At 39.0% G+C, this 15935-nt stretch overlaps 1 protein-coding gene across 7 annotated transcripts in view; it reads left to right on the top strand.

Annotated features, from left to right (window-relative positions):
- ANKS1B (ankyrin repeat and sterile alpha motif domain containing 1B) overlaps nt 1-15935 on the top strand; it is a 397279-nt gene that overhangs the window by 223890 nt on the left and 157454 nt on the right. For all 7 annotated transcript variants that reach the window (XM_072327909.1, XM_072327887.1, XM_072327898.1 and 4 more), the window contains one exon: nt 6406-6504. In XM_072327909.1, coding sequence (XP_072184010.1) covers nt 6406-6504 — 99 coding nt within the window. The remainder of the gene's footprint in view (nt 1-6405; nt 6505-15935) is intronic.

Below are 15935 nucleotides of genomic sequence, written 5' to 3'. Positions count from 1 at the left end.
GAATTGCTATCCATTGCTCTTATCTGTGACTAAAATAACCTTTTTGAATTAAGATTATTATTACTTTTTGAAGAAATAACTGCAACATAGAAAACTGTCTTCAGCTTTCCTCTTTATTTTTGTGAAGGTTTTAATTGCTAAGGAAGTCAGAAATATAAAGACTGATAATAGAGCAGAGTGAGAACTGAGGATAAGTATCAGTAGTTTAAAGGCAATATAATTTTAGAAGAATACTATTGAATGATTTGCGATGTGCTCGGTCCATTCTTCCTAGCATATTTTACAAGCAATTTTTATTTTTTCCCCTAGGCAGATTTTCATGCTTTTGCAAGGGATGTTTCTAACATAGTCTTGTCAGGTTTGTAGGTGAAATAACAATTTTTTCAGTAGCTCCGGGAATCTGATAAATCGCTATGACCTTAAAGTACGAGTTAAACATTTCACTCAATAATCATTCTTACAGATCTTGTTTTCATGTTAACAGTGGCAATACTAGTGAGAGGCAACCTTTCACTCACACTGAAGCTTGCTAAATTCTGGTCGTTTGCCAGTTCTCAATGGGAGATGAAACGTGACACATTGCCTGAAATTTTTCACTAATAAGAAGCCATTTTCATTATTAAAAACTGCATTTCTCTAGTCATTTCTTGCAAGCCTCTAGGGAATAACCTCTTTTACCATGTGGAAAAAAAAGCTATGTTGTGATGAAAATTTATAAACCTTGTGACATATGATTGAGACAATGGAAAAGGATAGGCATGGTTATTCAGTGTGTCCTTAACCATCCTGTATCTTTAATTTGTTGCCAGCCAGAGGACGGTTTAGATGTCACCTATTTCAAAGGGATGCAGTTGACAGGGATATTAGCATTAAGTGGGTGAGTAGTAGAGTGACATGCAATGAAGATGGGAATCTTTTAAGTGAGCTGATGAATGTATGCTTCAGGACAGGACTCCTTCCCATGGGTGTAAGATGGCTGCTCAATTTGTCTCTTCCTTCTCTTCTACTTGGGTTGGAAAGGAAGAGAAAGAAAAGATCTCTATGTGCTATTGGTCTGTTTTCTATCTCTGTGCATGTGTAATCAAAGACTGTTGCTGTCTGCCCCTGCACTGCTCCCAACTCTTTTCTCTGAGTGGCAGGAATAATAGTACTCCCAAATAATCCAGCTAAGTGTACTACCTTGTATATTATCCTTTTTGCTATCTGTGCCTACCACCAACCCTGCTAACCCAATTACAAGGTTTTCTATCTCCATTTGGTTGCCCCCAGTTGAGCTACTGCAGTGACAAGTCTCAGGCAGTTGGTGATTCACTGCAATTCAAATTGGAAGAAATAGTGATAAGACCCTTCAAACAATCACCAAACCTTGTCTGCGATACACATAGACTGTGATCTTACTCATTGTGATATATTACATCCCACTGATGCTGAGATTTCAAAGTCTCTACTGATAGCATGTTGAAAGTGCTTCTGATTACTATTTGGGCAGCTGCAAGAGGGCAAAGGAGAGCATATTGCTCTATCTAAGGAATAACACTGAGGCATATACCAGCACTACCACATCAACACTATAGTAGGCACAGGAATCATCCTTCCCTTACCTACAACAATCCTGTTCTTGGGAAAATCATCTCCAGTGGCACTTGGCACCTGCAGATCAATTTGGTCTCACTAATGTCTGCATGGCAAGTCAATTCAAACTGGTGAGCACAGCTTTAGGTACCAGATTCACTTCTTTTCCTTCTCTGGCTGACACAGATGAGAAAATAAGCTGGTCTAGTTGATGCTGCCAATACATAGACAAAATTCTCACAGATCTTCAATTTCTTACATTATGTTATTTACTTTTATAAAGGAAAGAAAGAGCCTCAAACCCAAAAAAAGTTGGGTTTTTTGTCTTTTTATTCCAGTCAGTTTTTACTCGGCTTACACACAGGGATGCATAAGAGTTTTCCTTTATTGAAGTTTTTTTTTTCCAGAACTTTGATTGTCATGAAAATCTAAGGAACTTCTTTCCAGTCTTTATGAGATTATTGATCTATTAGCCAAGGTGAAGAGCAAGAATAAGACAAAAATGCATCTGCAGGTAGTTTGTTCTCCACACTCTCTCACTTCCAACTTTACTGAGTTTTCAGATAAGTCTAGTGATGTATCTGGCATTTGTTTTATAGTTTACCTGCTATTTTTATGTTATGCAAATGACATCACCAACCACTGGAATTTTTTTGCTCTCTAGCACAGAAAATATGTGAAGAAAGATTAAAGACATCGATACAAAAGGGAACAATGAGAAACATACACCTGTGCCTGCCATCCTAGTGCATTCTTCCAATATACTTTAATATCTTCAGGGACAAATCTTCAAAGTGCTTTTGTTCTTACAGGATGTAGAATGGGTATTAATCTTGAAAATATATATATTAAAAAAAATCTTTAAAGTTGTTCTGTTTTGATTGTAGATTAAGTTGTCTACGAGTTTATGAATCTTTTGTTTTGACTGGATTTTGGAGGTTTCTTGAGCTGTTCAATGCATTTAAACTAGGATTTTTTTCTAATAGGGGCAGTACTTATGTTTCTATAAACCTGATGTACTCCAAATTAAATTGTTTAATAAGGATTCTGTACGTATGTACTTAGACGCTTCTGGATGCTAGCATTAAAACTGAAAGCAGCATTTTTTTGGAAAGGGTGTTCTAACTTCAGGTGGATGGTGCCAGAGGTGATTTTGTGTGGAACATTTCAAATAAATGCCAGTAATGTCTTTAACTCATGCAACATCATACTTTTTGCTCTAATTTGTTTATGCAAATGATATCAGTCTTTGACAGAATGTCTGAGTTTTCTAAATTATATTATTTTTCATATGCTTCCAGTCTTCTATCTTGCAGCCATTTTTTCTTTCATTCTCAAGCCCAATTGTTCTGTGAAACTATTGCTTTCTTACTTGGGAGATGAGTTTCCTTTATGTCCTTACGGGAATAAAGATGATATTCCTGAGAGTAGTGCAAAGCTGCAAAGCCCAAGGAGCATTAGCTGTACTGTGAACCAAGTGAACTTCAGAACCAGAGCATTTCTAGTTCATATGCAAGCCTATCCCTTACATATTTACATGACAGGAATTTCAACAGTGTAAACTGAAATTGATGAGATCTGAATCTGCCCTAGTACAAGGAATTTTGATATCTTCTTACAGCTTTAATTCTGAGAAGTGTTCCTTCCAACTAATTTTTCCCATAGCTTTAGGAAAGCTGTAAAATCACCACAAAGCCTCTTATGTTTTCATTACATAACAGGAATTCTAGAGGTTGCTGTCCCATATTTTCTGTGATAAGAATCTGTATTTTCTTATGTATAAGCATATCAAAGTTAAATCTGTAGACTGAAATTACCTAGATGTCTACTAGAATTATTTTGTTTTGGTGAATGTTTCAGCTAATACAGCTCAGTTATTTTTGAAGCTGAAATAATGTGAAAAGACATTATTGTATTCATATCCATTTTAATTAAATTTGCCATGTCATCTCCACAAGGTTAACTGAGGTTAAATTTGGCCCAGCTTATAATAAATGTGTGCACAGCATCTAAGAGAAGGTAGACAAATTCTCCTCTTAGCTCTGATCTGCTTCAGCAAAAAGAAGCGAGGTGAGGCTTTCCTCACTCTCGATGTACAAGGCTATGGAAGGAGGCTGGAGGAGAGCAAGAAATCAGGTAAAAAGAGAATCAGGGATTGGGATTAAGGGGAGAATGGAAACAGACATCAGTGAGATAGAAATAAGGGGGACTGCCTCCCTTCAGAGTCAGATTTCTACAATCAATTTACACTTCTTTGTCAGCAAGAGAGAGAATTATTATCTAAAGAAGTTCTTCTATTTGCTCTTGGGGAGAGATAAAGAGCAGGCTTATCCCCTAGGAGGAGACAACAGGATCTGTCTTACAGAAGGGATGAGTGGCTGCTGCTGTTAACGCTGATGGTAACAGAGGAAAAGCTCTAAAACTGGAACACACAGAGAACAGATTCTTGCCTTCGCAGACCAAGGACAAGGCAACATAAATTCCAGGCTTTCCTGAATTCAAACAAACAAACAAACAAAAACTAATGGCAAAGAAAAAAATAAAAGACCTAGTACAGAAAGAAAAAACAATAGCAAGGAATTAACAAAATAATGCTGTCTCTGCCAAGCAGCAACTTGGCACAAACAGGCAGCATTTTTCCTGTGCCTGAGTATTTGTTGAACTGGGTTGTAAATTTACAGTATTTTAAACATGGTGCCAAGGTTCATGACAGCAATAAACAGTACATAGTAGCTCGATGATGAGTACACCGTGATTGTGCATAAACATCACACAGTGATGAGGGGTGAAATCTGGAAAACAGAGAAAGGAAGTGAAAGCAACAGCAGTAAACAATTTGCTGTATTTATTAAAATGAGTGAAAATATATAGTCTGATTTTTGGACAGGACCTTCTGTTGGTTCATTTTGCCTAAAGCCATTTATCCTAGATATTGCTAGCAGCAATAACCTAAAATGCACTGTTGTTATTTGTTTTATTTTTACCCCAGCTCTTCCCCTAAATTTACAGCCCCCTTTAGGTTAATTAACCTAGAAAATAAAAAGGGAGAAATGACATTTTGTGTGTGTTTGCCAGGAAGATAAAAAGAGTATTAACCCCACCTTATCACTACTACTGTTTGCACAGCCTGTGCTGTGTGCACTCTTATACATGATGTACTTAAAATGACATGATTGCACAGCTTCTCTCTTCAGAGCAGTGCTGTTCTGATGCCATGCATAAATTCTTTCAAGATATGATTTGCATCGTTGTAGCCTTAAATCATACCCCTTACTGTGAAATATAATTTTAAATGTAATAGCTTTGTAATATTTCCACAATTGCCTTACAAAGACCTCCCCTAGATTTTGCTAGATATTCTGCAGAGTAGCACTTGAGAGTCCTCAAGAGTACATCTGTAAACTAATCAGTCCATCTGAAAGGAGAGAAGCCAAACAGGGTGAAGCTTTGCTTATTTCACTGTGCTTTTTGAAAGAAAGCCATGTTGCTGTGGGACAGGAGATTTGATATTCAGAAATAATTCATACCCTTTATTAAGCTCTGATTCAGCAAAGCATTTAAGCATATTCTGTTATGAGCTTCTCAGCTTTTGATTTTGCCACTCCTTAAGATCTCTACTGAATCAGAAGCAGCAAGCTAAACAGAAAGATGGAGATAAAGTTTCATGGATTTTCTTGCATAAAGCCTATTTCATGGTGTTGTTAAATGAGTGCAAATAGTAAAACTTCTTCGTTTAGCAAATTAGCATCATAAGGCTCCTGTAGGGGTAGGAGTTCAGAAAGGTCATCTGCTTTTTTTGCAGGATTGTTTCATAAATGCAATAGTTGGAAGCTTTTTTTATCTTTCAGTATGAAATGAAGTTGTCAGAAAAGGAATGCAGGATTACCAGCCTACTTTGAATCGCCTTGGTGTGATCCCTGGCTGCAGTTCACTTTTTGAACTACTGTTGTGCCTCCTGTGACTCATAATAATCACTTCCAGCTAATCAAGTAACTTACCCTTCAAGTGCTAAACTTTCTACTTTGTGTTGCCAGACTCCTTGAACTGTACCTTGTATGGCCCACTCTTTGGATGAACTGCAGGATCATCTTCTAGGAGTCATATTACCCTCTTACTTGTGTAGTTGTACCTCCTACTGCTGGAAGGTCCTAAGAATAGAAGCTTGAACTACAAACTTATGCACTTTTGTGGACTTTTATTCTGTGTATAGTTTACACAGATGGTCTTTAACTGGTGTTTGCATGTTAAGAAGTCTTTGACCTGCCTGCAAGGAGGGAGATAAAAGCAGCAATTGGTAATGTTTGAGCTGCACTGGTACAGCTAAATTCGGGGGGAGGGAGCCATATGGGGTTTGTGGATACCACTCTCCCTCTTAGGTTTCTTCAGAATTTTACTGGTAAGTAACTAAAGAGTTTTATCCTCATCCATTCTGCTTTTCTTATTGTGTGTTAAGTATTTTCAAGACTGAATTAAAATGAACATAACTGGGTGATGTAGGAAGAGAATGAAAAAAATGAAGTTTTGGAATATTTCTATGTTCTTGGTTCCAGTCAAATGAAAGAAGGTTTATATCTGATTTTTGGTTTTATTGAGAGCTACAGTTTCTCTACTGATATGGGTGCCAGCAGTTTAGCAGCAGTCCCTGAGTTCAAGTGCCCTCACCCATGTCAATGTGACAATGAATGATACCATCAGTCATTTGTTAATCTTGTCCAATACAATAACTTAAGCAAACTGTTCTCTTCTAAACCCAGAAGAAGGGGCTTGTTTCAAGCTTTTGAAGTCATCTGACCTTCTTTAAATGTATTTCTACCACTTTTCATCTCATTTTAGGGAAGCAACGTAATGGAGGACCAAGATCTCTTGGAAATAGGAATACTTAACTCTGGACATAGGCAGAGAATTCTCCAAGCAATCCAGCTTCTCCCAAAGGTATAGTTTCTGTTATTATCCAAGTGAGAGAACTTACACCTACAGCTTTCACATTTTTAAAGCACTTTTTTTGAATGGGAGTAAACATAATTCCCTACTGGCCTTGTTACCATTTGTTGTATGTGCAAAAGTATAATAAAGTGATATAATTACATCGAACTCACTTTGTATGGACATAATTAACAAAGCAAATGAGTGTAAAATCTGTAATTTCAAATTACAGCTGTTTAGAATTTATTTTAATTACTTCTAGTTTTTCAATCTTTTTATACAGTGTCATTAAACATGTGTAAATAAGGTTATCAGTGAATACTGGATGCTTGATCTGAAAGTACTTTTCCCTTTGAAGATAGAATTATGGAGTATTCTTCATACCTTTGGATGGAACATGTTTTTCCTAATACTTGTCTTTCATGTATGATTTGGAGACTTCCTGCAGGCTCCATATTTGATTTGCTGCTTTGTATTTTTGCTTCTCAGCTGTGGACATAATAACTTGCAGTCATTTTCCAATCATTTTTAGTGCTGGCTGATTGAAGCTACAGATTTTAAAATCAGTGGTATAAAGGCATGGTTCTTATATTTTGCACAACAGAATGGTATCAGTGCAGGCTTCTGCTAATGTTTCTCAACACAGAAACTTGAATAGGTAAATGAAAAAGACACTGGGCTAAGCATGAAAACGTACTGATTTTGGAAAGCTGTGTAAGGAGAGTGAATGAGAAGCCATAGGCAGCACTAATTCTCAAAGGGCTGCCATGTGAGATACTGAAGCAGGAATAACACCTGGTGTAAAGTGCATGAAGTACTCTGGAGCTTGGGAGCAGCATGTGTGGAATGATCAAGGTAAATAGAGATTAAACTGTTTGCAGTTTGACAGTGCTGGAGAGTGAGAAGTGCCATTACAGAATTTTTCAGTTTAGATCATGTGTCTGATTCTGCCAAAAGAGGATTTTTGATTCATCATAGTTTGTTAGAAAAGTTTTTATGGATTTCCCATAAAAGAGGACAAGGATTTATTTTGTATGGGAAATATGTAAAGTTGTGAATTGCTTCCACTGATGGATGTGCTAGGCAATCTTTGTATCCTACAGTTTGAGTCTGTGCACTGAAACAACAAACATGATTAAAGACAGTAATAGTCAATATACTATATTAGACAAGTGAGATAAATGGTGCTCCTATTAGTGTATATCAAAGTGGTATTTGATGAATTACAACATATATTTATAGTTTAAATGTGAATTTATGAATTCTTCAACAATGCTATCATTCAAAAATAAATAAATAAATAAATAAATCTTGGCAATTTTAATACCTGCTCTTAGTTCAAGTATTTTTTGTTCTTCATATTTCATGAAGAAGGCAAATCTTTTTTATTCATTTAAACTGTTCAGAATTAATGAATGATTTTTTAATATTTAATGTTTTTAGTGCTATCTAGTAGTGTTTATGTAAATACTTATAATTATCACAGAATCACAGAATGGCTTAGGATGGAGGGAACCTTAAAGATCATCTAGTTCCAACTCCCCTTCCATGGTCAGGGTTGCTAACCACTAGATCAGGCTGCCTAGTATCCCATCCAACCTGGCCTTGAATATCTCCCAAAATGGGGCACTCACAAATTCTCTGGGCAGCCTGTTCCACCACCTCACTACCCTCTGGATGAAGAATTTCTTCCTAACATCTAATCTAAATCTTCACTCTTTTAAAGTCATTTTCCCTTGTCCTGTCATTATCAGGACATGTAAAAAGTAGATCCTCCTCCTGCTTGTAAGCTCCCCTTCAGAAACTGGAAGAACGCAATGAGGTCTCCCCAGAGCCTACTTTTCTTCTCCAAGCTAAACAAGCCCATCTCCCCAACCCATCTTCATCAGAGGGCTACAGCTCTTTGATCATATTTGTAGCCCTCTTCTGGGCCTGCACCAACAGCTCCATGTTCCTCTCGTGCTGGGGGCCTCAGGCTTGGACACAGTACTCCAGGTGGGTTCTCGTGAAGGCAGAGTAGGGGGGAGACAATCCCCTCCCTTTCCCTGCTAGCCACCCTTCTTGATGCAGTCCAGGATACACACTGCTGGCTGATGTCCACCTTTTCATCCATCGGGACCCCCAAATCTTTCTCCACAGGGCCACTCTCAATTAATTCTCCCAGTCTGTACTTGTATCTGAGATAGCCTCAATTCGTCTTGCACTTGGCTTTGTTAAACCTCATGCACCCTCTTTTCAAGTGTGTCCTGGTCCCTATGGATGGCATCTTTCCCTTCCATTGTGTCAGCTGCAACACAGCTTAGAGTAATAAGTAAACTTGCTGAGGGTACACTCTGTCTCATCGTCTATGTCATTAATAAAGATGTTGAAGAGTACCGGTCCCAAGATGGATCCCTGGGGTACACTACTTGTAACTGGCCTCAACCTGGACATAGAGCTGTTGGAAAGAACTCTCTGGCTACACATCAGTGAGCATAGGTCTATGTCGGAGGAGGTCAGCTCTCCCTTTTCATTTATGAGAGGCGGCACACTCTCCTTTGCCTGTCTCTTCTGACCAATGGATCAAAATAAACCCTTCTTGTTGTTCATCACATCCCTTGTCAGTTTCATCTGTGCTTTGGCTTTTCTGTTCCCATCCCTGCACATCTGAACAGCATCCCTATATTCTTTCCAGGACATCCACCCCCACTTCCACTGCTTTCACTTTTTTTCCCCTGAGCCTGGCCAGTAGGTCCTTGCTCAGCCATACTGGTTTCCTGCCTCCTCTGCCTGATTTCTTATTCTGGGGGATGGAAAGCTCTTCTGCCATCAGAAAGGCATCCTTAAAGTGCTGCCAGCTCTGTTCCTTTGTCCTTAAGGACAATTTCCCAGGGGATCTCATCCAACAATTCCTTTAACAGCCTGAAGTACAGTCTCCTGAAGTTCAGGGTCCTGACTCCACTTTTCAACAGGCCCATGTTCCTCAAGATCATTAACTTGACATAGGCATGGTTGTTGCAGCCCAGGCTGCCTCCAGTCTTAACATCTTTTACAATGTCTTTTGCATTGGTGAGCACCAGGTCCAACAACACTTCACCTCCAGTAGATCGGTACAATACCTGTCCAATTCTGAACCAGAAAGTTGTCATCAATGGACACCAGGAGTCTTGTGGATTGCTTGTAGCTTGATGTGTTGTTCTCCCAATAGATATCTGAGTGGTTGAATACCCCCATCAGGATAAGAGCCTGCAAGAATAACACTCCTTGCAGCTGAAGCATGAAGGCCTCATCAACAGGCTCCCCTTGATCAGGTGGCCTGTAGTAAGCCCTGATCACCAGATGCTTTTTATTGGTCCAGTCCCCAACTTAAATCCACAGACTCTCAACCTGGTCATGACTACTTCTCAGAGGCAGCTCTTCTCAGTCTGCCCACTTCTTCACACAGAGGGCAACTCCCACAAACCTCCCACCTTGCCTATCCCTTCTAAAAAACTTGTAGCCATCAATCATGGCATTCCAGTTCTATGAGTCATACCACCATGTTTCCATGACAGCAATAAGATGATAGTTCTCCAATTGCACCACGGTTTCCAGTTCCTCGTGCTTACTTCCCATGCTGTGTGCTTTGGCATAAAGGCATTTCAGCTGGCTTTTGGCCACATTACCTTCTTGAAAAAGCTCTCTCTAATACATCTGGGATGAAGTTTAGATTTTCCCCCACTGATTCATAAAGTGACAGTATTCCCTGAATCTTTTTTCCTCAGCAATACATCATCTTTCCCCATTACATCTAGTTAAAGCCCTGGTGATGAGCCTTGTCAGCTTACTGTCTAGGATATTCTTGCCCCTCCCAGTCAGTTGTGTCCCACCCCAATTCAGCCTTCCCGATTTATCAAAGGTGTGTCCTAGACCATAGAAGCCAAAGCTCTGGGCATGACACCATCCATGCAGCCACTCATTTAATTGATCTGTTATCTTCCTTCTGCCTGAACCTCAGTCTCCAGCCAGTATGATTGAGGAGAACTCTACCTGCACTTCCATTTCTTTCAGCATGTTCCCAGGTGACATATATTTTTTTTTAGTTCCTAGTCACAGCTTCATGAGACCCAGTTTGAAAGACCAGGAGTGGAGAGTAGTCCTGTGGCTTTATCATACCTGGTATCTTTTTCCTTATATCTCAAATGCAGGCCTCTGTCAGGCAGTAAAGCATTCAAGAGAAGTTATCTGGGTGGCAAATGAGTTCCTCAGTGTCCCTCAATCTCCAATTACTAACACTTTTCACCTTTTTTTAGTGGCAATGGTTGTGACTCTGGATCTTGGTTGGATCTTCTTAACATGCTTGCTCTATTCCAGTTCCAAACAACTGTTTACACTGTCTTTTCCTTCTACCACACAGTTTCGTATCTAGACTTTGGGGGAAAGGAGGGATGGGCTTGTCTGTCTGTCCTGAGCAGAGGCAAGGTTCCTGTCTCCCTCATCCTGCACGTGTTTGCCCTCTGTCAGGTTGGAAGCCTTCTTATCTTCTTCCCCCGAGGGGACTTAAGACAGAGCTATTGGGCTGCCTGTGCCACTGCATAATACCAGACATCAATCTCTCTCTCCAGCTGCTGGATATATCTCAGCCTGGCAACTTCCTCTCAGCCTGGTTAGCTGCTCAAAAAGTCATCAAGCTCACTTACCTCAGTCCCTTGGATGACTTCCAGATTCCAAAAGTTCCTACAGCCAGAGGTCTGGGCAGCTCTTTTGCTCCCTGGAACATCCACCTATGTAAACGTGTCAGCCCAAAAAGATTGTGGACCCTCTATCAGAGTTGTGGTCACCATCTTAGTTTCAATAGGGTGCCTCATCCTCATGAAAGGAGCAGGCTGCCTAACACCCTTCCTGCTTGCCCTGCCTGCTCCAATTGCAGCACAAACTGCCATGCCCATCTGTCTGCACATGCTGTTCACAGCACTCCTGGGAACTGTGCTCCCTGGGAACATCCCTTTGTAGGACCAACGGTTGGATGCTATCACTCCCAGCTCCGCCCACATCACGTTAGGTCTGCTTCTCATCATTGTCATTCCCACTCAGGAGAATAACAATACTCAAGGACCAGGTTTATGCGTCTTTGTTGTCCTATCTATCCTATCAAGTGCTTCTTGACTTCGGTTTTGGGATAGAACTTAAGGGATTTGAAAAAACATCTACAGGTGTGCACTTCTTTAGAGTCGTATGGTCAGTCAGTAGAGAATAAGGTTAGAGGCTAAAAAAGCAACTATTAGTATTATAGCATATGTTATAAAATGCTCCTCTTTAAAATTTCTTTTGTTTTCATCAGCATTCATCTCGGTAGCCTAAAATTACAACAGACATTTAATTGTTGTCAAGAATGACTTTTCTCACTCCTCAGTGCTGATTTCCTAAAGAGTGGTGGTATCTCTATATTTCAAATGCCACTAGTCTACTTAGGAACCACTTGCTAGGGCCTGAAGTAGTTTTAAATGGGGAAAAAAACACCACGTATCTATCCAAATATAGATCAATTTGCTGTTGTATTTTCTTATACTGTGTTTATCCATTATAAAAAGGCATGTTTGAACCAGATTTCTCAAAATAGAATATTTTTCCTTAATAATTCTGTATCTGAGGAAAACATTTCATAAGAGAGTAAGCTAATACATTTGTAACAGATAAAGAGAGTTGGAATCTTTTTTTGCTTGTCATTATATCCTTTTTGTTAGATTAGAGATAGCAGCCCACATTCTCATCTTACACTAATGTAGTTTAAGTTATTCAAGTTTCACATTAATATTAACTAGAGTACTTTATGGTTTATTATTATTAGATAAGGTTAAGACTTGCCAGTGGAAATATAATTTGTAAAGTTAATTCTTAAAACGGAAATATTTTATGCATGACACCAGTTTTAGAGCAATGTCTTAGCAGATATTGCATTCAGATTTTTTTGTGTGTTAGCAGTATGAAATCAGTAAATCTTTGGGTTTTGTATGTTTTATTAAAAGGAAGTTCAGATGTGTAGAGAGCCGGGGACCATGCCTGAAAGTATACTAAACTTGCAAGTACACAGACTTCAGAAAAAAAATCTAATACTGAGGGAGTACTTGTGTTCAAGATATGCTTAATCGACTAAGAAAACAATAGAATTCACATTGTGTCATTTTCAGTTATCTTGGCATCCAGAGTCTATGTGCAAGTGAATTCTCAGTGGATTCCTAAGTGGTTGCAACATTTTTGAAAATAATTATCCTAGCTCATCTGAGGATCTAGATGAGAAAAAGGAATTTTTTCATGTGGGTTGCTCAATGTAAAGCTTCTTCTCCCAGCCCATAATGGGAACACATTTTCTCATTTGACAGATGGAAGAATGTTGCTAGCTTAAAGCAGCTTTTTTCCTGGCTTCAGAGCTATTCTTATAGAATGCAGCTTGTTCCTTCCTGCACAGAGAGGTTTCATGTCTGGGAATCTTGTAGCAGTGGCATGCAGGCAATGAGCCTGTTTCCTGGGTGCTTTTCAGAAGCAGACAAAAAGTAGGACATGAGTGGGGTACCGAGCACATGCTCTCTGTAAATAGTGTTATATGAGCAGTAAAGCTGTGCTTCTAAAAAGTTCTAGATCTATTACTCATATGTAACACCCATTTGTGTAAGCACAGTAAATCTGGCATTTAGGAACACAGAACTACTTTGCCTGTGCCCATTAACTATGCTGTGTATATAGCAGAGAGAGACCACATTATATATTTGCTATTGCTAACTATTGGTTTATATGCTGCAGAGCTTAGCAGGACATTTTGAATCTTGGTGTTTGATTCTCATTCAGCACAGCTAACAGATAGATCACCAACACTTCCATTCCTAATGACGGTGACCAAAGGAGGAGATGCTACAATGTGGATATCATAACATTTATGTCACTTTCTAGCTTTGACTTCTTGATTTTGTTATGCTCTGTTGGAATTGAAGATGTAAAACAGGTGTCAAGGGAAGTGCTTTCTTTCCTGCTAACACCTCTCGAAATTACTTAGCAGGTTTGGAAGGAGGTCACTCACCTGCTCATTACGCTGCTTCTAAGGCTATGAGGACAGGAAAAAAAAAAAAAAAAGTGTCAGATTCAGCATTACACAGAAGTTCTTCAACTCTGAAACTCAAAGGAATGGATCAGTAGAACAGAGCAGTTGTTAGAAACATCCATGGCCATTCAGGGTATTTATCTCAGACTGGTGCCTCTATTCCTGTGCTTCAAAGCTGTCTGATGAAAGTAGTCTCACTAATGTTTTCCTTTTTTCCTTCTATTAGTGAGCTACTCCTGATGGAACATGAAATCGTATATCTGCTTCATGTAAATTACAGTAGCTATCACTGGTCCTGTCACCATTGCCCATTGAGCAAGTCTTATTTCTGCTAATGCTTTCTTATATTGTTATTTGTGGTTGACTCCATGTTGCCTACTCTCTACCCTGAGGCAAGTTAATGCGCTATATGAAAGTGCTATTTTCTGTAATGACATCCTGAATGTCCTAGACTTCCTGCACATACTTCTGTCTGAGAAAGAAGATACTGCTAATCACTTTCTGGAAGTCTTTCCTCGTGTGGCTATTTTGCTCCAGGTATTCACTCTTTATGAGCTTCACCAGAGCCCCTAATGGGATCCACATTCCCATCTGCAACCTTTCCCAAATCAGGGGGACTCAGTTCTTCCATATCTTTTACTCTTAAGGCATTGTCAGTTGATCCTTCATTCAAATCTACGTGTCTCTTGAACAGCGTTATTTCCTTCAGGTACATTTCCTTCTAATACCCCATAGGTGAAGCTGAAGAGATTGTTGGGTTTTCTGACCATAACAAAAAGTAACATTAGTAAAAGGTGGAGAAAATAAATTAGAGTTTGTATTTGGTACATTCCTGCTTCTGGTCTTCTGATTCACTTCCCTCCAGTAAGAAAGCTATATTATAGTGTGTATACAAGTATAAGATACAGTGTGTACTCAAAATATTCTGCAAACCAAACCAGTGTGAAGTGGAGGCAATAATCAGATTACTTTTAAGTCATGCTATGGCAGGAAACCATAGTACTGTTGGGCCAAGGAGATCCTTGCTAGTTCAACCCTTTGGTGCAGTTGGCAGCATATTGCCGAATGGAAACCAGTCAGGGCTACTGAAGACACAGCAGAGGGTGAGTGTTTCCTTTCATGTGTTGGACTGTTGACTTGATGTACATATCTAGCACTGTGTGCTGAAGTACTAACAAATACCCAAGGGACTGGTCTCTGAAGTTATAATCACAGAAACTTTTGAGATCAAAGGCCACGTATTTCAATTACTTCACAAATTTCTTACTTAGGGCTTCTTAAGATTACATCGTATCAAACCGAAATGTCCTAAACTGTCACATAAAGCATGTCAGTAACACTGAATGTTCTTCCCTTGTCCCAGATATGGAGTCTGGTGAGCTAGGAGTCTCATCAGTCTTCTGGATGCTGAACCAACTACTTAAAATTTTCCAGAGAAAAAATATGTTTGCATGCATCTATTTTTCTTTTTGTTCAAAAGACAGATTCAAACTGCAAAAAATTACAGAAAGGGTACTTGTTGTAATGCTGGTAATCTTCTGTAGGAAACTCTGAACTTAATTTGTGATAATCTGGATTTACCATTAATGCATGATACTGAATCAGGTTGTGCTGCAAAGTGAATGTGACTATACTGTCTTTTTATATTAAGCTCCACAAGAAGACAGAAAGATTTTGATTAGCAGAAAGAAAAGTCAGACATTATTGGGACACAATCTCAAGTAGTTGTTTTTTTTAATATGTGACAAGGTAGAAAAGAAACAATAATTTTGTACATGGATCCTCCTTACCCACTGTGCCTTTGCAGGCAGGTCCTTGTTTTCACTCAGTGACTTTCTCAGCAGCAGCAATTAAAGAATCTTCTCAGATCTGTAGGAAGTTCCGCAGGTCTGCTTGAGAACTGTCTCTCTGTTCCTGTCCTGATTGCCCCTCAGCCTACTGAATTAATCAGATTGATAATTCATAGTTTCGTACACATTCCTGAGAGAGATTATTAAATGTCTCAGAAAGGCCAGCATTTTAGAAGAAAGCATTATGTGCCTGCTAAAAAGAGCTTTCTTGCAAACCAACACAAGTGTGTAAATTCACTGTAATCACTGTTGTCATTTAAAATGCTATGAAAGTCAAGTCATCTCTTTCTCCTTATGCTGGGGATAAAAATCTTGATTTTACTACAGTGAGGAGATTGACCAGATAATGATAAGACCTATAGAGAAAATAGCGTTAGTTCCCCATCTGTCTGAGGTGAACACAAAAAAGTGGTAATGGTCCCTTTTATTGAATTCACCGGTGCATATATGATTACTGTAATGCTCCATTCATATTTACTTGGACACCCTTAAGAGACAAAAAATAAAGTAAATTACCATCTATTCTAATGTAAAATACA

This window comes from Excalfactoria chinensis, chromosome 1 (genome assembly GCF_039878825.1).
Source record: "Excalfactoria chinensis isolate bCotChi1 chromosome 1, bCotChi1.hap2, whole genome shotgun sequence".
Classification (NCBI taxonomy): Eukaryota; Metazoa; Chordata; class Aves; order Galliformes; family Phasianidae; genus Excalfactoria; species Excalfactoria chinensis.
Note: the sequence above shows the minus strand (reverse complement) of the source record. Positions and strands in the feature narration are given on the sequence as shown.